At 40.1% G+C, this 25,272-nt stretch overlaps 1 protein-coding gene across 5 annotated transcripts in view; it reads left to right on the top strand.

The window, feature by feature from the left end:
* Positions 1–25,272, top strand: part of LOC135197012 (1-phosphatidylinositol 3-phosphate 5-kinase-like) — a 385,140-nt gene that overhangs the window by 355,886 nt on the left and 3,982 nt on the right. For all 5 annotated transcript variants that reach the window (XM_064223905.1, XM_064223907.1, XM_064223904.1 and 2 more), the window contains 6 exons: positions 427–608; positions 1,202–1,376; positions 1,534–1,675; positions 20,441–20,572; positions 23,385–23,542; positions 24,682–24,883. In XM_064223905.1, the coding sequence (XP_064079975.1) occupies positions 427–608; positions 1,202–1,376; positions 1,534–1,675; positions 20,441–20,572; positions 23,385–23,542; positions 24,682–24,883 (991 nt within the window). The remainder of the gene's footprint in view (positions 1–426; positions 609–1,201; positions 1,377–1,533; positions 1,676–20,440; positions 20,573–23,384; positions 23,543–24,681; positions 24,884–25,272) is intronic.

The following is a 25,272-nucleotide window of genomic DNA, read 5'->3' as shown; positions in this document are numbered from 1 at the left end:
TGAAGTAACTTTTTGGGAGGTATACATATTTTTCTATATTTCCTTGCACTTTTCTTTGCAAAATTACAATTATAGCTGACATACTATCATAAAAGAAAAGAACTAAAGCCAACAGCAATCCCTGGGTATACGTATTTATGAGCAAATAAATGATAAGATGTCATGGGATAGAGAAGTCTCAAGGCATACTGATCTCCCTCTGTCCTGTGCTGAGCTACTACAGTTGCCACCAGTCATTTATGGACCATTGAATTGCTATGAACATCTTTACCGCTAATTTCATCTAAGTCACATGGCGTATAATATTAACTCATATGAGTCATATGATTATGGCTATCCATTAAGGGCTGATGCTTTTAAATTCCTAATTTGCGTAGAGTGTATAACTTAAAAGTTACTTTGTATTAAATGGCCCTTTTTTTCCAGTCTCCCTTTCCAGCAAATGAGCATTATATTCTGCTCCCAGAAGTGAAAATTCCCGTGGTTGTCTTTGGAGATGAACCCTCATCCATCATAGCTCATGCCCTTGCATCACAAGACTATGACCGTCAGCTTTCTTTGCTTAAAAAGAGACTTAAAGATTTACAGAAAGAAGGCAGTAATAACAGGTAAGTTTGACTGAAACCTGAATCTTGAATAATGTAAGACACCATTCCCAGATAAATTAGCATTTTAAGTAAAGTTGATGTGTTTGGGAAATGCAGTTGTGGATTTAGAAATGATGATTTATTTGCAGTTCAGCAAGATATTTACTTGAGAGGTGAGAATACTGGTGATTCAAAATTTTTCAATAACTGTTTGCTTTTTTAGCTCATTAACATGAAATTAAAATCAACTCATAGGAAAGCTGATAGAGCGTCTAGACTTAAAACTATGTGTCTTACATATGAACATTGAAAAGTTGGTTTTTTGCTGTTATTGGGTGCTTTAACACCACTTACGGTGCTGTAACTTCATGTTGCATAAAGTTACACCACCATTAATGTGAAACCTATTCTTTCCATTAATGCCATCAACGGCACTTAACATCAAGTTACCAGTAATAGTGCTGAAACGGCGTCATTAGACCAAATCCTCCGCTAGTTGTTGATGTACTGTATTAAGGCATGGTACTGTAGTATTTAATTTGTTTTGCACTCATGTGATTTTTTATGCATGTTAGCATAGAGTGGAAAAGCAACTTATGTGTTCTTGTTAACAGGGTTGGAGATAAGGATCCCCCCCTGCCATCTGATAGTGGTGCTGAAAGTCTAGGAAGTGAGGACTCTGATTTTTGCATCTCATCTGCTACCACTGATGCTGATAAGAGCAAAGCTTTAAAGGATTTCCATATAGAACTACAGTGGTTTGATCAGCATGCAAAGTTTTACTGCAAAGTGAGAGGCAGTATTTTTGTTTAATCAAAATTGACCTTGATTTAGAAATGAATGAAATATCTTGCAAAATTAAATTATCCAACTTCGCCCTAATTGTTACTAAAATTTAACCTAACCATTGCACACTATAATAAAACTTTTACTCTTGTTTCACTAGCTATTCTTTGCTGAGCATTTTAGACAACTTCGTAAGAAGATTTTCCCATATGGCGAAGAGATGTATATCCGTTCATTGAGTCGTTGTATTCAGTGGGAAGCCCGAGGAGGGAAATCAGGATCGGTGTTCTGCAAATCACATGGTAAAAGCCTATTAAAAGTTTTTTTCAGTACTTGAATGTTTATAGTGGCAACTCAGCTTAACAGGTGGCTTGGGGATTTTCCCTTTCCAGTAAATAAACAAATCTGCTAAGTTAAGTAACAAAGTCTGACATATATTCTATGCAACATAGGACCCTGGAGCCAGCTTGCATAGCTAATGCAAGGGGTGGGCAACCTTTAAGCATCAAGAGCAAGATATTGTTTTGTTTTTCAAGACGAGGGCAACAAACATTCTTTTTTAATAATCAAATTTAAATACATACAGTCCCTGGTTATCGGCGGGGGTTCCGTTCCGTGGGTGTGTCGATAAGTGAAAACCGCCATTAACCGAAACTCAGTGATTTATGGGACCATAATGGTGCTTATGGCACCAATAACCGGAACTCACCCAATTATGGCGCCATAAATTGTCGATTTTATGGCACTAGACAAGCCCCATAAAACCCAGTACCTCTTACTTACTGGGTTATTCCTGGAAGTACAAGAGGTACTAGACCACTTTGATGAGTTTGGTCCACCATCTGACAACCCTACCCTACTTATTGATTGCTCTAATAACTACGAAATATTTTTGTAATTTTTTAGACTTGATGGCATCCATTAAGTCAGAGGTGGGAGCACCATCCTGCTCTTTGATGCTACTCAACTCAAATGACCATTGAGGACACACACTATATATATATTATATATATATATATATATATATATATATATATATATATATATATATATAATTATATATATATATATATATATATATATATATATATAAATATATATATATATATATATATATATATATATATATATATCTAATAAATATTAAAACCAGGGCTTGAATGAAGAGCATCTTTATTTGCGACTAGTTTCGGAGATTTACTTTCCTCCGTCATCGGGCAATTCTAATGAATGAAATATTTACAATTAAAATCAATGACGTAATATAAGTTACATTAAAACAAAGCAAAATAAGATAAAATTACATAATTACTATAAGTTACATTAAAATTAATGAAGCAAAATAAAATATAAAAATACACAATTACAAGACATAATAACCTAAACTCGCAGCAAAATCTTAAAATATAGAGAAATACATTGTTTGTATTCAAGAGAGCAGAAAAAATCTAAAAATCTAAAAACAGCAATTCAACAGACCTTTCATTATTACAAAGAGAGGGTTTATCTCTTATGGTATATAGAGACTCCAACCCTCCGAGCTCCATTGCGTTGGTTCTGCAAGTAAGGACTGAGAAGGAATCTACATTGATAGGATGGTCATATTCTTCAGAGTGTTGACGAATGGCACTAAATGGTGGTTTGCTTAATGGCCTATTTGTCCTAACAGATCTTCCGAGAATGTTCGAAGATGCGAACCCTGAACTGTCGTTTTTAGATTTTTCCAATGTACATTGCACTACAGCAATGACACTTATACTTATACACAATAGCTGACTGCAGTTCAGTTGGTATCACATCTTTGAACCTGAAGAATTTTTTTGTAATGTAGATTTAGGCTTAAATATTACTCGAATGTTTACTTGTGGTAGAATTCATGCAAAAGTTTGGTTACTCTTTTTTTAACATTAAAGGACCTATTTCCAAGAAACGTGATGGGAAAATACATAACTGCTCTGTTGACAGTGACAGTGTAGGTTTTGGAAGTAATAATTTTTGAAGCTCCTTTCCTATATACGTATCAGTAAAACTTTTGCTAAACCGTTCAAAAAATAAGCACTGCTTGATGAAATTAAACTCTAGGTTCATATTAACATAATTTGAACTATATTAAAAGCCCTCGATGTTAAGGTCGTAATCAAATTTCTCTTGAACTGAACAGGAATAAATGAGGACATTTTGGTGGTCAAACCCGTGAAAGTCGGTTTCCTATAAACAGATGTGATAAATCCGTTTTTCACTGTGCTGATTAGTATATCAAGAAAGGCCAGCTTTCCTTCTGCCTCGGTTTCTGAAGTGAATTCGATATTGCTGTGCTTGAGTTCAAATATTCTAAAAACAGTGAAATGTGGTTACTAGATCTAAAGATTAAGAAAGTGTCATCGACATATCGCCTGTACATCATAGGTTTGAAATCTTAGAGACATTCATTCAACCATTCCTCCTCATAATGAGCTAGGAAAGCATTGGCTAGTGTTGGTCCTAATGGGTTACCCATTGCTACGCCGTCTACCTGTTTATATACCTCCTTGTTAAACATAAAAAAGCAATCACTTACAGCTAGTGATAACAACTGATGAAACTGTTGTTTAGAAAACTTTTCAATTTTATCGGCATCTTTAAACAAATCGTTAACACATATGTCAATTGTTTCCTTTAAGGGTATGTTAGTAAACAAAGATTTAATGTCAAAACTGGCCATTACACATTGCTCATAATTCACTTCACAAATTTCGTTTACAAAAGTAACGAGTCCTTTACACTGTACTGGTTGGAGGTGATCGGTGTTAGAATAGGTACCAGAAATTTTGCTAACTTGTAATTAATGTACCAATAGCAGAACATTATTGGTCTTAAAGGACAATCTTCTTTATGGACCTTAGGTAAACCGTATACTCTTTAGATCTAGTAACCACATTTCACTGTTTTTAGAATATTTGAACTCAAAGCACAGCAATATCGAATTCACTTCAGAAACCGAGGCAGAAGGAAAGCTGGCCTTTCTTGATATACTAATCAGCCACAGTGAAAACGGATTTATCACATCTGTTTATAGGAAACCGACTTTCACGGGTTTGACCACCAAAATGTCCTCATTTATTCCTGTTCAGTTCAAGAGAAATTTGATTACGACCTTAACATCGAGGGCTTTTAATATATGTTCAAATTATGTTAATATGAACCTAGAGTTTAATTTCATCAAAGCAGTGCTTATTTTTGAACGGTTTTAGCAAAGAAAAGTTTTTACTGATAACGTATATAGGAAAGGAGCTTCAAAAATTATTACTTCCAAAACCTACAACTGTCACTGTCAACAGAGCAGTTATGTATTTTCCCATCACGTTTCTTGGAAATAGGTCCTTTAATGTTAAAAAAAAAAAGAGTAACCAAACTTTTGCATGAATTCTACCCACAAGTAAACATTCGAGTAATATTTGTAAGCCTAAATCTACATTACAAAAATTCTTCAGGTTCAAAGATGTGATACCAACTGAACTGCAGTCAGCTATTGTGTATAAGTATAAGTGTCATTGCTGTAGTGCAATGTACATTGGAAAATCTAAAACGACAGTTCAGGGTTCGCATCTTCGAACATCTCGGAAGATCGTTAGGACAAATAGGCCATTAAGCAAACCACCATTTAGTGCCATTCGTCAACACTCTGAAGAATATGACCATCCTATCAATGTAGATTCCTTCTCAGTCCTTACTTGCAGAACCAACGCAATGGAGCTCGGAGTGGTTGAGTCTCTATATACCATAAGAGATAAACCCTCCCTCTCTTTGTAATAATGAAAGGTCTGTTGAATTGCTGTTTTTAGATTTTTAGATTTTTTCTGCTCTCTTTGACTACAAACAATGTATTTCTCTATATTTTAAGATTTTGCTGCGAGATTTAGGTTATTATGTCTTGTAATTGTGTATTTTATATTTTATTTTGCTTCGTTAATTTTAATGTAACTTATAGTAATTATGTAATTTTATCTTATTTTACTTTGTTTTAATGTAACTTATATTACGTCATTGATTTTAATTGTAAAATAATATAGTTTCATTATAGATTGCCCGATGACGGAGGAAAGTAAATCTCCGAAACTAGTCGCAAATAAAGATGCTCTTCATTCAAGCCCTGGTTTTAATATTTATTATTTGTTCGTCTCCGATTTCCACGGAACTCTTCTATTGCTGATATATATATATCTATATCTATATCTATATATCTATATATCTATATCTATATCTATATCTATATCTATATATCTATATCTATATATATTATATATGTATGTATATATATACATATATATATATATATATATATATATATATATATATAAATATATAAATATATAAATATATAGATATATATATATATTTGTATATATGTATATATGTATATATGTATATATATATATATATATATATATATATATATATATATATATATATATATATATATATATATATATATATATATATATATATATATGTATGTATATAGTATGTATGTATGTATGTATGTATATATATGTATGTATATATGTATATATGTTATATATATATATATATATATATATATATATATAGTATATGTATATATATATGTATATATATATGTATATATATATGTATAGATATATATAGTATGTATGTATGTATGTATGTATGTATGTATGTATGTATGTATGTATGTATGTATGTATGTATGTATGTATATAGATATAGATGTATATAGATATAGATATAAAGAAGAAAATCTGTTCAGCCAAATAAAATTATAACTAATACATTGGCTATGTGTTTTTCTGATATCTATAATTACCTACATTTTCATGCAGCATAAACTTAATTTGCTTCATTCTGAGAAAATGGAAAAGGGATATGCTTTTAGTAGGTCTCTTAAGAACATAAAAAACAAACTTACAAAGAAAAATAAATGTTAATCTTTACATTTCAAGTTTTGTACAAGTACTTACCCAGCAGATATATACTTAGCTATAGACTCGGTCGTCCGACAGAATTTCAAAACTCGCGGCACACGCGACAGGTAGGTCAGGTTGATCCACCATTCCGCCGCTGGGTGGCGGGGTCTGGAACTATTCCCGTTTTCTAAGCCATAATTTCTCTGTCGGTTGAACGGACAAAACACCTATTGTTCGTTCCTCCATCTTGGATTTCAACTCGTTTGCCGAGAATTTGGATTGGTTTTTTTGGTGACGTATTCTGTCTCTGGCTTGGCATACGCTTATTGTGGACTGTTTTTCGACTTTGGTTTTGACTACTCTTTCACGATGTCTGACGCTAAGGCTTCACCTATGTTTTAGAGTTTGCAGTAGGGAAGACTGTAAGGTTAGGCTGCCTAAATCGGCATTAGATCCGCATAGTATTTGCGCTAAATGCAGGGAGAATGAATGTTCTTTTATTAACACCTGTGTGGAATGCACGAGAACCTTACGGAGCTTGAATGGAAGGAATTATCATCATATGTTAGGAAGCTTGAGAGAGATAGAGTGAGGAAGGCTTCAGCTAGGTCATCTAGTAGATCTTGTCTCCCTTAGAACAAGAAATTAACTATCCTTCTAACAATTTTTTTTCCCTTAGCTTCAGCTGCTTCTCCCTGTTATGAATCCAAAGATTCTTCATCAGAGAGGGGAAAATGTAAAAGCTTCTATTAAGAAACTTCAAGCTCAGCTACGAGCTCTAAACCAAGGTAAGAGTGGTGATAGTGACTTGTGCAGTGTCCCCAGTGCAGTGGAGGGGGCGTCTGACCGGTTCCTCATTGCTCCTAGGCCTAGACCTCTTCCAAACTCCCAGGACCAGGGGAGGAGGAATGTCGAAAGCCGCAGGGAGGATGCGAACATCCCCAACGGTCAGGCGTCCCTTCGGCGATCCTGTTGTTAAGTCCCAGGCTGCCTCGGACCTGCCGCAGAAAAGGACGTCCTAAAGGAGTGTTTTCGGCCTCAGACTCTTCCTCTCCTAAACGAGGATGGAGTTCGGCCTCCCGCCGTTCGCGCCCTCTGAAGAGAGCCTGGAAGGCTCCTAAAGGAGACGCTGCTGACTCCAGCCCAGAGCGTTTTCCCCGAGGATTGGCCTTCGGGACCTAAGAGGACTAGACAAGAGGAGCCTGCTCTTCAGGATCCGACCAAGAAGTTTTGGTTAATCTGCAAGAGCAGTTAGCGTCGCTCGTAGGCTCTTTTGCTAAGGACTCTACAAGGAGGAAGGATGTCTCCGCTCCCTGTGAAGAGTTCCGCTAAGCGTCCTTCTTCGTATAGGAGAGAACTCTCACGATCTCCAGGGCGTTTATCGCCTTCGTCAAGGGACTCGTCGGATAGGAGTTGTTCTCCTGAGAGAAGAGCCCTTTCGCCCTATAGGCTGGCTTCCCGAAGCGCCCTCTTAGACACAGCGCATCGAGCAGAAGTTCTCGAGCGGTTTAGCTACAAGGAACCGGAAAAAACCGATTTAGGTATCAGGATCCCTTGGGTCTTCAGGACCAGGAGCCAGACAGGCGCAAAGAGGCAGCAAGACGCAAGAAAGGACGTCAAGAGCCTCTTAGAACGCTGGATTAGGACTCAGGATTCTGCTAGACGCAGGAATCGGACGCTGAGCCAGGACGCCAGATCAGGGCGCCAGGATCAGCCAGGAGTCGGGCGCCAGGATCAGGGCTCGGAGTCCAGGGCGCCAGGAGTTAGGGCGCCAGAAAACAGGACCAGGAGTAAAGTTAGGCGCAAGTGTTAGGGCGCAGCCTGTTAAGCGTCAGGAATCAGGACGCGATCGTTCAAGCTCCCTGAATCAGGACGCAGGAAGCCTAGCTCAGAGGCTATCAGCGCCACCGACACCGACGACTAGACAGCAGACGTCTCGTAGGCACAAGAGTGTTGCCAGGACAGACAGAAGCCTCACTCTTAGTAAGAGGAGTGCTAATGTTCGCACCTCCCCTCTCGGGAAAGGAAGTTGCTTCTCCCGGGTGAAGAGCCAGATCACTCCAAAACGATCTCTCTGTAGATCGTTGGACCAGGTATCGGAAGACGAAGAGCCTGTAGATGTAGCGGTTTCGGACTACAAGAGACTTTCTCTTTTGCTGCTAAAGGAGTTCGGAGACTCCTTCATCCTGCGGACCCTCTTCACCAGGATCGTTGATGTCCAGCACTAAAGCTCTTAAATCGTCTTCCTTCGTTAAGATGCGCCCCCGCTCTTTGTATGAAAAAAGGCATTGAAAACTTTTTTCAGAGTGGTTGACTTCCAGAAGGGAAGCGGGCAAGACAGTTTTTTCCTGCCCTCCTTCCAAGTTAACAGGCAAACCAGGAAGGTGGTACGAGACCAAAGAGCCGATGGGGTTAGGCCTGCCTTCTTCCGCGGATGCGGATTTTGCTTCCTTAGTGGACTCTTGCTAGGAGGAAGTCGTTGCTTTCTGCTAAGGCGACTTGGGGCATGTGTGAGCTGGACCACCTTCTAAAGGGCCTCTTTAAAACCCTGAAGTCTTCAACTTTATGGATGGGCGTTAGGAGCATTAGCGAAGAGAGCTCAGGACACGGACTTTGTTTCCATGGAGGAACTTTCGAGCGTCCTGGCTTGCATGGACAGAGCGGTCATGGACGGTTCTGTGGAAGTTTCTCTCTTTTTGGGACGGGAGTTTTGAAGAAGAGATCTGTCTTTAGCTCTTTCTTAGCAAGAGCAGTATCACCCTTGCAAAGGACATCTCTTCTTTTTGCTCCTTTATCCCCAGCACCTTTTCCACAAAGAGACGGTTAGAGAGGTTTCGAAATCTCTTACAGAGAAGGCAACTCAAGATCTACTCACGCACTCAGCCAAGAAGTTTAGGCCGGCAGTGCCGATAGAGAAGAAAGAGAGACCCTCTTTTGTTCAGCCCTTTCGAGGGGCCATCCTTTTCTAGAGCCCCTCTTAGAGGTCGAAGACCAGAGAGAAAGAGTAGACCATCTAGAAGGTCCTTCGGAAGTCTAGATGAACAGCAAGTCCTCCAGACGAAAGTAGGCGCCAGGCTACTCCACTTTGCAAAAGTCTGGGCGCAGAAGGGAGCGGACTCCTGGTCCCTCTCTATCCTAAAAAAAAAGAAAAAGGATACTTGATCCCCTTCAGGGAAAATCCTCCCTTGACGACAACTCCAAGGGAGTTAACCGCCAGATACTCGGATCCGGTCCGAAAGCTTGCTATGTTGCAAGCAGTGGAACAGGATGATTTTCCAAGGAAGCGGTAGAACTGGTTCAAGATCTCCAGTCCCCAGGATTCTACAATCGTCTATTCCCTGGTACCGAAAAGCATCGGGGGGATGGAGACCAGTTTCTAGACGTCAGTGCCCTGAATTTCTTTGTCTTGAAGAAGAAATTTTCAATGGAGAGACGTCTTCCTCTGTTCTATCTGCTCTTCGTCCAGGGGACTGGATGGTGTCCCACCCTGGACCATTCAGGATGCGTATTTCCCATGTGCCAATTTCATCCGGCAGCAAGGAAAGATTTCTGAGGTTCATGTTCCAAAGGGAAAGTGTTCAGTTCTTCGAGCGATGTGCTTCGGACTTTCGACTGCCCCTCAAGTCGTTTACGGACATCATGAAGAATGTAGCTTATTGGCTACATCTGGAAGGGATCAGGATCTCGTTATATCTGGACGATTGGCTAATAAGAGCCCAATCGGAGAAAAAATGTCTGGAGGACCTTTTAGTGACTCTAAAGTTGACAAAGTCCTTAGGACTTTTAGTAAATCACGAGAAATCCATGCTGACTCCCCAGCAAAAGTATTGTCTATCTGGGGGATTCAGATGGATTCTCGGATTTTCTAGCGTATCCTTCGCAGGAAAGGAGAGAACGCTGCCTAGAAAAGGTGTCAGTCTTCTTAAGGAAAGAACATTGTTTCCGCGAGGGAATGGATGAGCTTGCTGGGGACCCTCTCCTCGATGGAACAGTTCGTTTCCTTAGGAAGACTTCACCTACGACCCCTTCAATTTATCTGAAGGAGAAGTGGGATTTGGAAGTCCAACAATCTGGGAGAGACTTTTCCAATCTCGAAACGGATCAAGGAGAATATCCGTTGGTGGTTAGATCCACAGAAACTAAGCAAAGGAATCTCCCTTCGCTTACAGAACCCGCGCCTAGCGTTGTTTGCAGACGCCTCAGATTCAGGGTGGGGATGCGACCCTAGGTTCGCAAGAAGTGTCAGGCATTTGGGAAGGAGAACAAGTGTCCTGGCACATCAACAAGAAAGAGCTAGCAGCCATTCATCTAGCTTTGGTTCATTTCGAGGAACAGGTCTCAGGTCTGGGGATTCAGATTCACTCGGACAACACAACAGCCCTCGCTTATATAAAGAAGCAAGGGGGGACGCATTCCTTTTCCCTGTACGAATCAGCAAAGGATCTGCTGATTTGGGCACAGGAAAGGAAGATCTCTCCTCACAATTGTTTGTGCAGGGAGAGAAAAAATGTCCGGGCAGATCTGTTAAGCAGAAAAGAACAAGTCCTACCCACGGAATGGACTCTCAATCCTCAGATTTGCCAACAACTGTGGCATCTGTGGGGAAGGCCCAAATATAGACCTGTTCGCGACAACAAGAACCACAGATTAGAAACCTATTGCTCCCCGATCTCGGATCCTCAAGCAGTAGCAGTAGACAGCTTTCTGCTAGATTGGACGGGCTTGGACGCGTACGCCTTCCCTCCTTTCAAGATAGTAGGAGAAGTGTTGAGGAAGTTCGCTTGCTCGGAAGGAAACAAGAATGACCCTCATCGCTCCCTTTGCCGGCTCTCGATTGGTTCACAAGAGGTGCTGGAGTTGGTTAGTGGATTTTCCAAGATCGCTTCCACTAAGGAACGATCTTCTCAAAACAACCCCACTTCGACAGGTTTCACAAAACCCCAAAAACCCTCCCCGCTCCAAGTTCTGACCGCCTTCAGACTGTCGAAGGACTTGTCAGAGCAAGGGGCTTTTCACGAGAAGTGGCGAAGGCTATTGCAAGAGCCAGAAGAGTCTCCACTTCTAAAGTATATCAGTCGAAGTGGGATTGTTTAGAAGATGGTGTAGGGAAAAGAAAATATCCTCCTCCAGTACCTCTGTAACTGAAATCGCAGATTTTCTCCTATATTTGAGAAAAGACTGTAACCTGGCAGTTTCAACAGTGAAGGGTTACAGAAGTATGCTGGCCTCAGTTTTTCGACATAGAGGAATAGATCTGACAAACAATAAAGACCTTCATGACCTTATAAGGTCTTTTGAAACCACGAAAGAACATGTAATCAGAAGCCTAGCTGGAACTTGGATGTGGTCCTCAAGTTCCTAATGTCGGAAAAATTCGTACCGTCTCACGCAGCTTCGTTTAGGGACTTAACAAGAAGTCTTTATTCCTTTTTTTTTTTTTTTTTTTTTTTGCGTTAGCAACAGCCAAGAGAGTGAGCGAGTTGCAAGCTTTGGAAGGTAAAGTGGGGTTTAAGAAAGATTCAGCGATTTGCTCCTTTCAACCATTTTTCTAGCGAAAAATGAAAATCCCTCAAAAGCCTTGGCCAAGAAGCGTTTGAGATAAAAGGAATATCTTCATTAACAGAGGAGAACTAGAAAGGACTTTGTGTCCAGTCAGGCACTCAAGTTCTACCTGAGAAGAAGAACGTTGCTGAAAGGTACAGAAGAAAGTCTTTGGCTCTGCTGTAAGAGATCCGAAAAGAGCGATTTCTAAGAACGCCCTTACATTCTTCATAAAAAAGATGTAATAAGGGAAGCTCACCTTAAATGCGAAGAGAGCATTTCAAGGTTCTCAGAGTGAGAGCTCATGAAGTGAGAGCCATAGCTACGTCGATGGCTTTTCACAAAACATGGTCGCTTCAGGCTCTTATAGAGTCGACATTTTGGAGATGTAATTCGGTGTTCGCCTCGAATTACCTAAGAGATGTTAAAATTTCGTACGAAAAGTGCTTTGCTCTGGGAGCGTATGTTTCGGCGAATTCAGTGCTGGGAGAAGGGGCTGAGGCTAATCCTTCCTATTTAGTTTAAGGCTTAAATTACTGTGTTTATGGTGGTTGTTTTTATTGGTTAATTGTCAGAGGGAATAGGGACCCTCTTACAATTCATAGATTGTAACAAGACTACATGGTCAGGTGATCGGATTGGCTTCAGTGCTCTTTGTGATTTGTTTTATAACCGTTAACTCTGTCATGTAAGAGGGCGAGTCTCCATTGATATGACAAAAGGTCAAGGCTCTACCATGTAAGTGGGTCAGCCCCCATTGGTACGATCCAGTATAGTCTCTGTCGCGTAAGCGGGCTAGCGCCCCCATTGACACGATCCAAGAGTTATTCAACCATAGGTTCATTCCTCGTTGAAACTCTTGAGGCAAGCAGACTCATCGACAGTAGTCATGAAGTCTTCAGCCCAATAAGGTAGGAACTATGGATTATGTTATCCAAGAACATAGGTTGTTTTTTTCCCTGATTTTTTTAATGTATTTAGTTAAGTATTATTTGGTTTTTAGCTATCTCTTGCCCGCCACCAAGGGTGCCAATCAGCTAAGTATATATCTGCTGGGTAAGTTACTTGTACAAAAATGATATTGTTAAGATACAATAAAGTTTTGTACATACTTACCTGGCAGATATATACGATTAATGGCCCACCCAGCCTCCCCTCAGGAGACAGGTTGTAAGAGAAATTATGGCTTAGAAACGGGAATAGTTCCAGACCCCGCCACCCAGCGGCGGGAATGGTGGATCACCTGACCTACCTGTCGCGTGTGCCGCGAGTTTTGAAATTCTGTCGGGACGACCGAGTCTATAGCTAAGTATATATCTGCCAGGTAAGTATGTACAAAACTTTATTGTATCTTAACAATATCATTTTTCATCAACACAAATATGACATTGATATCAAATTTTATATTAATCCTAAAATTTTTGTGTTTGGTACTTAAAAGGTTTTATACATTCAACTTCCCTGCCAGATATATACTTAGCTATAGACTCCGTCGTCTCCGACAGAATTTCAAATTTCGCGGCACATGCTACTGGTAGGTCAGGTGATCTACCGCCCTGCCCTGGGTGGCAGGACTAGGAACCATTCCCGTTTTCTAATCAGAATTCTTCTGTCGCCCGGGCCATCAACATTGTTTGTTGGTTCCTCTCGATTGGTTTTTCTTTTTTCACCGGCAATTGATCTTCTTGACCGACTTTTGGTGACGTATCTGGATTGTTGGATTGGCATACGCTTTTGTGGACTGTTTTGTGGAACTTGATTTTTGGATTTTTTCCTTTAAAAATGTCTGACTCTGGAATGTTGTGAGAACGTTGTGTGAATGTAGGCTGGAAGTGAGGTTGCCGAAAGCTTCGTAGACCCTCACACTGTATGCAAGGTTGCAGGGAGTATGAATGTTCTTTTACTAATTACTTGCAAGGAATGTGAGAATTTGACCGTGAGAACGAATGGAAGAATCTAACTAATTATTTGAAAAAGTTAGAGAGAGAAAGAGTAAGGAAGGCTTCTTATAAAAGTTTAAGTAGTTCGAGATCTGAACTAATTCCTAGCTTGGGATCTTCCCCAAGGGTAAGTATTGCTACTTCTCCTTCCATTGCAGCCCCTTCTCCTATTGCAGAACCTGTAGATTCAGCGAAAGAACTTGCTGATCTAAAAGCAGCCTTCAAGTTGATGGAAAACAAAATGGCTGCCATACAAGGTAAGGCTAGTGATTTTTTCAGTGGACAGTGATATGAGTGTCCCCAGTGTAGTGGATGGGGGCATCTGGTCGGCTCAGCAACGCTCCTAGGTCTAGACCTCTTCCAAGCTCACATGCCCAGAGGAGAAGGAATGTCGAAAACCGAAAGGAGGTTGTGGAGAATCCCCACCCCACCGATCAGGTGTCCTTCGGCGGTTTCTGTGACACCCCAGACTGCCAAGGATCGCTATTGTAAAAGCGTCCTGCGTGAGTGTTTTTCGTCGTCGGGATCTTCATCTCCGAGACGTGATTGGAGGGATTCAGATCGATCTCGACCACTCAAGAGGAGTTGGAAGGCTCCGACGATTGATTCGAGCCCAGAAAACTTCCCTGAGGAGTCTCCTTCGGGAGTGAAGAAGGCAAGAAGAGCCATTCTTTCAACCAGAGTGAGAAGGAGGCAGGAGGTGGAGGCTATGGACTCCTCCCCTCCTCCCGAAGAGGATAAAGAGGAGGTTACGAAGAGGTTCATGATGGCTATGCAAGAGCAGATTTCGTCTTTTGTAGGAGTTCTGTCAAAGGAGCCTCCTAGAAGGAAAGACTCTTCCCTTCCGATCAAAAGATCCTCCAGACGTATGGAGGTATCTGCCGCCAGGATCAATCCTCCTACTCGAGGTGAGGTTTCCTGTACGAACCTGGATGAACCTATCAGACGTCTGGCACCGGCCAGGAGTGAGGAGTCACCCAGGAGGCAGGAGCCAAGAGCCAGGAGTGAGGAGTCAACCAGGAGGCAGGAGGCAAGAGCCAGGAGGCAAGAGGCAGGAGTCAGGAGTCAAGAGGCAGGAGTCAGGAGCCAAGAGGCAGGAGTCAGGAGGCAGGAGCCAGGAGTCCGGAGTCAGGAGGCAGGAGTCCGGAGTCAGGAGGCAGGAGTCAGGAGCCAGGAGGCAGGAGTCAGGAGGCAAGAGTCAAGAGCCAGGAGGCAGGAGTCGGAGACTGGCAGGAGTCGGAGACTCGTTCCTGGAATTTATGACTCTTCTCCAAATAGGAGCTCCTCTCCTTCAGATCGTAGGAGGTCTTGGAAGGACTCTCCCTCCAAACGTGAGCTTTCTCCTTCGTCTGATCGAGGTTTAGACGATTTGTCTGATGACGAACCTCCTGCAAATGAGGGACTCTCGAGTTACAAGGTCTTAGCCTCATTACTACTACAAGAGTTTGGAGACTCTCTTAGTCCGGCGGCTCCTCCTTCTCCTCGTTCTCTCTTTTCGAGCTCGGCTACGGCAAAATCTTCGGCCTTTCTGAAAATGAAGCCTGCAATATCTATGAAGAAGGCACTCCATTCTTTAGATTCTTGGATGGACAAGAAGAAAGAGTTGGGAAAGACGGTATTCTGCATGCCTCCTTCCAAACTACATGGAAAGAGAGGTATTTGGTATGGGACAGGAGAGACTATGGGTCTTTCTCTGCCTGCCTCGGCAGATGCGGACTTTTCCAATTTAGTGGAGGCCTCTAGACGTCACTCCTTAGGATCGGTCAGATCGACGTGGAGCACTTCGGAGTTGAACCACTTTCTAAAGGGACTTTTTGTCACTTTAGAGGTGTTCAACTTTCTGGATTGGTCACTCGGAGTTCTGGCCAACAAATCTAAAGATCCGGAGTTTCTTAAAAACCCAGAGATTCTCCATAGCGTCCTGTCTTGCATGGACAAGGCAGTACAGGACGGTTCGGGAGAAGTGGCTTCCCTTTTTGGTGCTGGTCTCCTGAAGAAGAGATCAGTATATGGATCCCTATTATCAAAAGGGGTTTCTCCGAGCCAGAGGACTGCTTTATTGTTCGCCCCTCTGTCGGATCATCTGTTTCCTTCTCAGTTAGTGAAGGATATATCTCGCTCGCTAACTGAGAAGGCGACACAGGTACCTACTAACACAAACGTCCAAGAAAGGACGCCCTGTAGTGTCGGCGATTAAGAAGGACTCTCGTCCTCCTCAGCAGCCCTTTCGTGGAGGTGCAGCGGCTGGTCCCCCTGCCAGAAAGAAGAGCTCTGACAAAGAGGAAGGTCTTCCTTTAGGCCTTTCAAGAAAACCAAATGACTTGTTGCTCCTTCAAGCACCAGTGGGCGCCAGACTCCTGAACTTTGCAGGAGTATGGGCAAAAGGGGAAAAGGGATCCGACCCTTAGGTCAGTGTCGGTCCTAAAGAAAGGATATGTAATCCCCTTCGAGGACAGCCCTCCCCTAACATCTACGCCTCGGGAACTGTCAGCGAGGTACAGAGACCCTGTAATGAGAAACACTCTCCTTCAAATGGTGGAACAAATGTGGGAAAAGGAGGCCATCGAACTTGTGCAGGATCCACACTCCCCGGGATTTTACAATCGCCTTTTTCTAGTACCAAAGGCATCGGGGGGGTGGAGACCAGTTCTGGACGTAAGCGCTCTGAATCGCTTTGTTCAGAAAAAGAAATTTCGCATGGAAACGTCCGCTTCAGTAATGTCGGCTCTTCGTCCAGGAGATTGGATGGTCTCTCTGGACTTGCAAGATGCGTATTTCCACGTTCCCATTCACCTTTTGTCAAAGAAATATCTTCGGTTGTAATAGGAGACAAGATTTTTCAATTCAGGGCTCTGTGCTTCGGTCTGTCTACAGCTCCGCAAGTATTCACCAACCTGATGGCGAATGTGGCAAGATGGCTTCACCTAGAGGGAATAAACATCTCCCTCTACTTGGACGACTGGCTGATCAGGGCCAAGTCGGAGATTCAGTGCTTGGAGGACTTATCAGTAACAAGGAACATGATAGAATCGCTGGGATTACTCGTGAAACGAGAAGTCGCAGCTGATCCCCAGCCAGAGCTTGGTCTATCTGGGGATTCAGATGGATTCTCGGGGTTTTCAAGTATTTCCTTCGCGAGAAAGAATCACTCGAGGTTTGTCGAAAATCTCGAGCTTCTTAGAGAGAAAGGACAGTTCAGCGAGGGATTATCTGAGCCTTTTAGGGACCCTGTCCTCACTAGAAAAGTTCTTCTCTCTTCACCTTCGCCCTCTTCAGTTTTTCCTGAAAGGGGTGTGGAGTTGGAAGACGGGACAACTCTCGGACATCTTCCCGCTTCCACAAGAGGTAAAAGATCATTTGAAGTGGTGGATCCTTCCTCTTCAAAAGAACGAAGGCGTATCGCTTGCCCTGCAGAACCCAGACCAAGTGTTATATACCGACGCTTCGGAGTCGGGATGGGGAGCGACGCTAGGAGCAAGGGAGGTGTCAGGCACCTGGACAAAGGAACAGGTGTCCTGGCACATCAATTGCAAGGAACTAGTGGCCATACACCTAGCCTTAAAGTTCTTCGAAGAGATAGTCTGGCTTACATACGCAAGCAAGGAGGCACGCACTCTTTCTCCCTCTATCAGTTAACAAGACACCTGTTAACCTGGACGGAAGAAAGAGGCATAACTCTCCTCACAAGGTTTGTTCAAGGGATCAAGAATGTGAGAGCGGACAGACTGAGCAGGAGGAATCAGGTCCTTCCCACAGAATGGACTCTACACGAAGAAGTGTGTCGAAGTCTTTGGTCCCTGTGGGGGAGACCTCACATAGACCTGTTTGCGACGTTCCTCTCCAAAAGAGGAAAAGATCTTTTGCTCTCTAGTGGAAGATCCGAGAGCCTTCGCAATAGACGCGTTTCTCCTGGATTGGTCGGGTGTGGACGCATACGCCTTTCCCCCGTTCAAGATCCTGGGGGAAGTGCTCAGGAAGTTCGTAGCGTCAAAGAACACGAAGTTGACACTAATAGCCCCATTTTGGCCAGCCCAGGAATGGTTCACGGAGGTACTGGAGTGGATAGTGGACTTCCCCAGATCTCTTCCAAACAGACCAGATCTACTCAGACAACCCCACTTCGAGAGGTTTCATCACAACCTCCCAGGTCTCTCTCTGACTGCCTTTCGACTATCGGAAGACTTGTCAGAGCGAGGGGCTTTTCTCGCAAGGCTGCGGGCTCTATCGCTAGAGCCCGCAGAGCTTCGACGAGAAGAGTATACCAATCGAAGTGGGAAGTCTTTAGGAGGTGGTGTAAGAGTCAGAAGCTGTCCTCCTCCAGTACCTCTATAGTGAATATTGCCGATTTCCTCCTCTTTCTGAGAGAGGAATCACACCTATCTGTCTCAACAATAAAGGGATACAGAAGCATGCTGTCTTCAGTAATTTAGAAATCGAGGGCTAGATATTGCAGACAACAAAGATCTACACGATCTAATTAGATCCTTTGAAACTTCAAAAGCAGCAACTCCTAGAACACCTAGTTGGAATCTGGACGTGGTCCTGAAATTCCTTTCATCGGATAAATTCGAGCCTTTACATCTGGCTTCCTTCCGCGACGTCACTAGGAAATGCTTATTCCTGTTGTCTCTCGCTACAGCCAAGAGGACGAGCGAATTGCACGCTCTAGATTCCACAGTGGGGTTCAAAGGAGATGCTGCCATCTGTTCGTTCCAGACAATGTTTCTGGCGAAGAACGAAAACCCGTCAAAACCTTGGCCCAGAAGCTTTGAAGTAAAAGGTCTATCTAACCTCGTAGGCAGAGAGATAGAGAGGTCTCTCTGTCCAGTGAGAGCTCTTAAATTTTATTTAGAGAGGAAGAGACAGATGGGAGCTTGTCAATAAGGTCTTTGGTGTGCGGTGAAGAACCCCAAAAGACTCATGTCCAAGAACGCCTTAGCTTTCTTTGTGAGAAGCGTAATTACGGACGCTCACAAGAACTGCTCGGAGGAATCCTTCGGTCTTCTAAAGGTCAAGACCCATGAGGTGAGAGCAGTAGCAACATCCTTGGCGTTCCAAAAGAATATGTCTCTTAAAAAATATCATTGAGACTACGTATTGGAGGTGCAATTCAGTGTTTGCATCTCATTATCTGAAGGATGTGAGAGTGACCTATGAGAAGTGCTTCTCTCTAGGTCCATTTGTATCAGCAGATACAGTGCTGGGTTTGGAGCAAAGACTGATCCTTAAATATTTTGTTTTTTATCGTACATAAACCCTCTTGTCAGATATGTGCTTGGTTTTCTATTAGCAAGCTCACTGATGTCGCACGGGAGCATAGTGTCATTGCTGGTAGGGGATCAAGGGTATGTATGGCTAGTAGGGGAGTACAAAATTTTTTTTGTATATTTTGTAAAAATGAAAGTGTAATTATGTTTCGAGTTTTTGGTTGTTTGTAAGGAGTTCGGGGATAACTCCTTGCAATCTTAGAAACTAACATGGATGTTAGGATCAGGTGATCGGGATCGGTGTTCTGCTCCTTGAACAAGGTGTATTGTCATGTTAGTGGAATAGCACCCAATGACAAAGGCCTTTAGGCTCTGCCGAGTAAGTGGATAAGACCCCATTGGCAGACCCACAAGAACTCTTAGCCATAGATCAATATCTCGCTGAGGCTCTTGAGGCTAAGCAGACTCCAAGGCAGTAGCCGCGAAGTCTTCAGCCTAATAAGGTAGGAACCAAGGTTTATTAATACCTACAACATATGTTGTTTACCTGTCTATTTCAGTAGTTAGCTGTCTCTTACCCACCACCAATGGGTGCTAATCAGCTAAGTATATATCTGGCAGGGAAGTTGAATGTATAAAAATGATATTGTCATGTTACAATAAAGTTTTATACATACTTACCTGACAGATATATACTTAGCTATAGACTCCGTCGTCTCCGACAGAATTTCAAATTTCGCGGCACACGCTACCGGTAGGTCAGGTGATCTACCGCCCTGCCCTGGGTGGCAGGACTAGGAACCATTCCCGTTTTCTAATCAGAATTCTTCTCTTCCACCTGTCTCCTACGGGGAGGCTGGGTGGGCCATTAATCGTATATATCTGTCAGGTAAGTATGTATAAAACTTTATTGTAACATGACAATATCATTTTAGTTATAATATAGGGGCAATATAAATATATTAATCTGTTATTTGAAAATGATTACTAAAAAAGAGTTTGTTGCTCCCGTCTTGAAAAACAAACAATAGCTTGTTCTTAAAGCTTAAAAGGTTTCCTACCTCTGCATTATGTAATAAGATCTACTAGTCAAAGGTCTGTTAAGTTATGCCATTGTAAATTACATATATCATTCATTCGTTAGCATGCCTGAAAAAATCTGGGTAATAATAAGAAAAAGACTAAAATTTGCACTACTATATGTAAGTAAGTGCTAAATATATTTGTATTTTGTATTTCAGTTTTTGAAAAGAGGCATATATATCTAGTTTTTAGTGTGGATATTACTCATTTCTGTTTGAGGATATGTATATTACTTGGTTCTGTATCTTGTTCAGTGGATTTGTTACTTTAATTTTTCACTGTTTGTGGTAAATGAAAGTTAACTTACAGATTGCTATCTGTGGTCAAAATATTTTATGGTAAAATGAAATAAATTTATCTTTTTACATTTTCAGATGACCGTTTTATATTGAAGGAGATGTCTCGTTTTGAAATGAGCTCATTCCTTGACTTTGGTCCTGCTTATATTCATTATATAGTCAATTGTGAAAAAGAACAGCAGCCAACTATTCTTACAAGGATTGTAGGTGGGTTATACTTAGCAATGTAAAATATTAAATTTAAAAGAGAGAACCTTATTTTACTTGTGTGATTACATTTTTGTGGCTAAAATTAGCATGATGTAATTTATCCAGCCTAGATTTTTCACACAATTTAATGTTTTCAGTGATCAGGATATAAATTTTTCTGGTGTCTTGATTTCTTCTTCATATTACTGTATTACTCTACTGGTTCTGATTTGAGTTCTGTTGTAAAATTTTATCAGAATTACAGTTTGCAAAACAAATGTGTATCAGTAACATTCGGGAAGATTTTATTTGTTGATGTAACTTTTAAGTTATTCCCAAGTATTGACTTGATATTGTAGGACTTTATAGTATATATTTCACACTGTGGTTGGATGTTTAATAGCAATATCTGTCATGTTCATATGTAGAGGTCTTGAAAGTTTACCAAGCATTTAACCCTCTTATGCCGAATGGACGTATTAAACGTCGAGTCAAAATGTCTCCCGTATGCCGAATGGATGTATCGTACGTCGACTCAAAAAAGTTTTTTTAAAAATTCGCGGAAAAATACTTATAGTCCTACCAGCCGAAAACTTTTGAATCACTCGCCTTGGGGGATGCTGGGAGTTCACGGATCAAGGCGTTGTTTTGTTTACAATCGCTACGCAGGCGCGCAAGCGCGAATTTCTTTTTTATCGCACTAAAAAGTATAAGTGACACATCTCAAAAATTATTTTGTCACTTTGACATAATTTTTGCACCATTTTAAATTATCCTTTACATGAAGTAGTATATATGAAAATGTGCGCAATTTCATGTAAAATACAACAAAAAATACTCATGATTGTAGCTTTAATCAGTTTTGAAATAGTTTCATATAAATAACGATAAGTGCAAAAATTTCAACCTTCGGTCAACTTTGACTCTACCGAAATGGTCGAGAAACGCAATTGTAAGCTAAAACTCTTATATTATAGTAATATTCAATCATTTGCCTTCATTTTGCAACAAATTGGACGTCTCTAGCACAATATTTCGATTTATGGTGAATTTATGAAAAAACGTTTTACTTACGTTCGCGCGGTAACTCTTCCGATAAATTTTTAGTGCGATTGTTCTAATTTTTGCACCATTTTAAATTTGCCGTTACATAAAGTTTTATATATGGAAATGTGTGCAATTTCATGCGAAATACATCTAAAAACAACCCATGGTTGCAGCTTTTATCAGTTGTGAAATATTTTCATATAAATAACGTTAAGTGCAAAAATTTCAACTTTCGGTCAACTTTGACTTTACCGAAATGGTCGAAAAACGCAATTGTAAGCTAAAACTCTTATATTCTAGTAATATTCAATCATTTACCTTCATTTTGCAATGACTTGGAAGTGTCTAGCACAATATTTCGATTTATGGTGAATTTATGAAAAAAATAAAATTTTTCCTTACGTCCGCGCGGTAACTCTTCCGAAAAAATCAGAATTTTTTTTGTGCGATTGTCGAAATGTTTGCACCATTTAGAATTAGCTGTTACATAAAGTTTTATATATGAAAATGTGCGCAGTTTCATCTAGAATACAACTAAAAATGATTGAAGGTTGTAGCTTTTCTCTCTTTTCGAAATATTTGCATATAAATCACGATAAATAGAAAAAAAACTACGTTCGGTCAAATTTGACTCTACCAAAATAGTTGAAAACGCAATTGTAAGCTAAAACTCTTACGGCCTAGTAATATTCAGTCATTTATCTTCATTTTGAAACAAATTTGAAGTCTCTAGAACAATATTGTGATTTATGGTGAATTTTTGAAAAATATATTTACCTTCCCTCCGCGCGCTGATTCGCGGCCACAAGTCTCCGAAATGCGTACATCGCATTATCCTAATATTTGCTCCTTTTCATATTAGCCGTTTTATAGAGTTTCATATATCAAAATGTGCAAATTCATGAAAAATACAATAAAAAATAATTGAAGGTTGTAGCTTTTCCCATCTCCGAAGTATGTGCATATAAAAAAATATATATATAAAAATTTCGACATTCGGTCAAATTTAACTCGTCCGAAATGGTTGAAATCTGCAATTCTAATCTAAAACTCTTACATTATCGTAATATTCAATCATTTTTCTTCATTTTGAAACAAATTGGAAGTCTCTAGAACAATATTTAGATTTACGGTGAATTTTTGAAAAAAACATTTTTTTACGTCCGCCCGTTACGAATTCGTACATCATTTTGTGATAATATTTTTCCGGTGTTGCTTTTATTATTTTACAATGTATTATATATCAAAATAATTGCAATTTAGTGTACAATACAACAAAAAAAAAGTAACTCGTTAGCTTTGGCCGTTTTTTGCACAGCGTGATTTGAATACAATTATGTATGAATTTTTTTTTTCGCTACCATATATCGCATTATTTACATATGATAATGATATTATTTTTCATTTCTGATGGTTGCATACTAAACTTCAGGCAATGACAAAAAAAGGAGCCAAAAATGAACTCTTAATCTTCAAAACTAAGCGCGCTGTGATTTTTTGAAAAAATTATTTTTTCCGCTTCCGCGCTCACTCCAAACCGGCCCCGGCATACGGGAGAGGTTTTGATTTTTAGGGCTTCGGCATAAGAGGGTTAAATGACAATGATGAGCTCTTTATGTGCATATACTAACCTGTTTTCCTTTGAAGATACGTATTGTGTAAAACAAGACAGATTTTGTAACCAATTATAAAAAAGTTGCAAAATTTGTGGCTTGATTAATATATATAATTTTCATGCATATTTTTTGGTATTAATTAACAGTAAGTTATTTGTTCCTAACAGGTGTGTATAGGATTGGATACAGAAATGCAACAACAAACAAAGCACAGCGGATGGACGTACTGATAATGGAGAACTTGTTTTATCAACGAAACATTACCCACAAGTTTGATCTGAAAGGATCTATTAGAAACAGACTGGTGAATACCTCTGGTAAAGAGGTATGTAGTTGTAAAAGTTATGGATTCCTTGGAACAGAATGTAGAATCATTGTCATTTTCCTTCTGTGCCTTCTTTTCACTGCTTTTAAGTTGGCTGTACGTAGGGTATCCTTTTCTATTGCATCTTTTCTTTCTTAACTAACAGAGACCCCTCTTTGATTGCTTTTATTTATAATTAACTCAGTGGTCTGGTTAAAATATTTTAATAATAATTCTTTATATTAATTATCACATCCCAAATTTTCCTGTTTAAATATTTTCTGATTTCACCCCCCATACTTTGTTGGAATATTTTTTTGTGAAGTATTGCTCTATGTTTTCCGTATTTGACTTCATGTTTAATAGTACATGTTATATCACCTCTTCACAACAATTTGACTTCTACTCAATTAACATGTCTTTTTATCTTTTCAGTACCAGTTCTCTTTTTCCATTACTTTTAATACAAACACCCCATACTGTAATAATAAGTACAGTGTGCCTTGTGTCTACACTGTAGATGGTATGAAAGCTTATTTGCAGACACTCTTGAACCCGTAGCTGCATTATGCTTTGCCTTGTACTTTTCGTTCTTTCATTTTGGTGTCTTCCAGTATAGCTGTCCAACCTCTTCAGCTTTATTTGTATAAATTTTTTTCTTCCTGTTAGGAATAAATCTAGGCAAGTCTTATGCAAGTCTTGAAATGTAATTGTTGTTTGTTAACCTATTATACATAAGCATTACTAGTAACAATGTTTATAAATTAGAATAATGTATACTCTTAATATTGTATTCATTCTGCTTTTATTCTTGTATCTTTTCACCTTAAAATTTTGCCCCATAGTTATAGATGAACCCAGGTTTTCTAATTAATATATGGAATTCTATATCAATAAATTTTTTTCTTGTTAGGAATAATCTAGGCAAGTCTCATGCAAGTCTTGAAATGTAATTGTTGTTTGTTAACCTATTATACATATGCATTACTAGTAACAATGTTTATAAATTAGAATAATGTATACTCTTAATATTGTATTCATTCTGCTTTTATTCTTGTATCTTTTCACCTTAAAATTTTGCCCCATAGTTATAGATGAACCCAGGTTTTCTAATTAATATATGGAATTCTATATTAATTAATCTAAAAAAATGCTTACAGGAATCCGAATTGGTGCTGTTGGATGAAAACCTGGTGAGAATGGCATGCTCATCACCCTTATATGTCAGGCCCCACAGTAAAACTGTCCTCAGTAGGGCTATTGCTGCTGATACAGTGTTTCTCTCTCAGCAACTTATTATGGATTATTCTCTTCTGGTTGGGATTGACAGTGTCACCAACCAGCTTATTATAGGTATTATAGGTAAGTTATAATTCTGGTTTTGTATGGACTTAGACTGAATGGTTATTGATAGTATTAGGAAGTAACAATACATATAAATTACATTAAGACTACTAAGTTAAGGGAGTACTTAACCTATAAAGTGCACCAACATTTCTTATTTAAGGGAGTATTTAACATGTAAAGGCCACTGAAGTACTTCTTCCTTTGAGGAAGGCAATTTTTGTAGCAATTTTTATCTTAGGTATGACTGTATGTAATGTATTTTACTTTTTTTAAGGAATATATTTCAGCTACCAGCTGATAGAGTTTACGCTTTGCTCTTTACCTATTAACCAATAAATTCTTATTTGTTTGGTATTTTGAGAGATCTTTGAATGTAAACATTCTCTAGCATTTTTTAATTTCAG

Source organism: Macrobrachium nipponense, chromosome 18 (assembly GCF_015104395.2).
Source record: "Macrobrachium nipponense isolate FS-2020 chromosome 18, ASM1510439v2, whole genome shotgun sequence".
Lineage (NCBI taxonomy): Eukaryota > Metazoa > Arthropoda > Malacostraca > Decapoda > Palaemonidae > Macrobrachium > Macrobrachium nipponense.
Note: the sequence above shows the minus strand (reverse complement) of the source record. Positions and strands in the feature narration are given on the sequence as shown.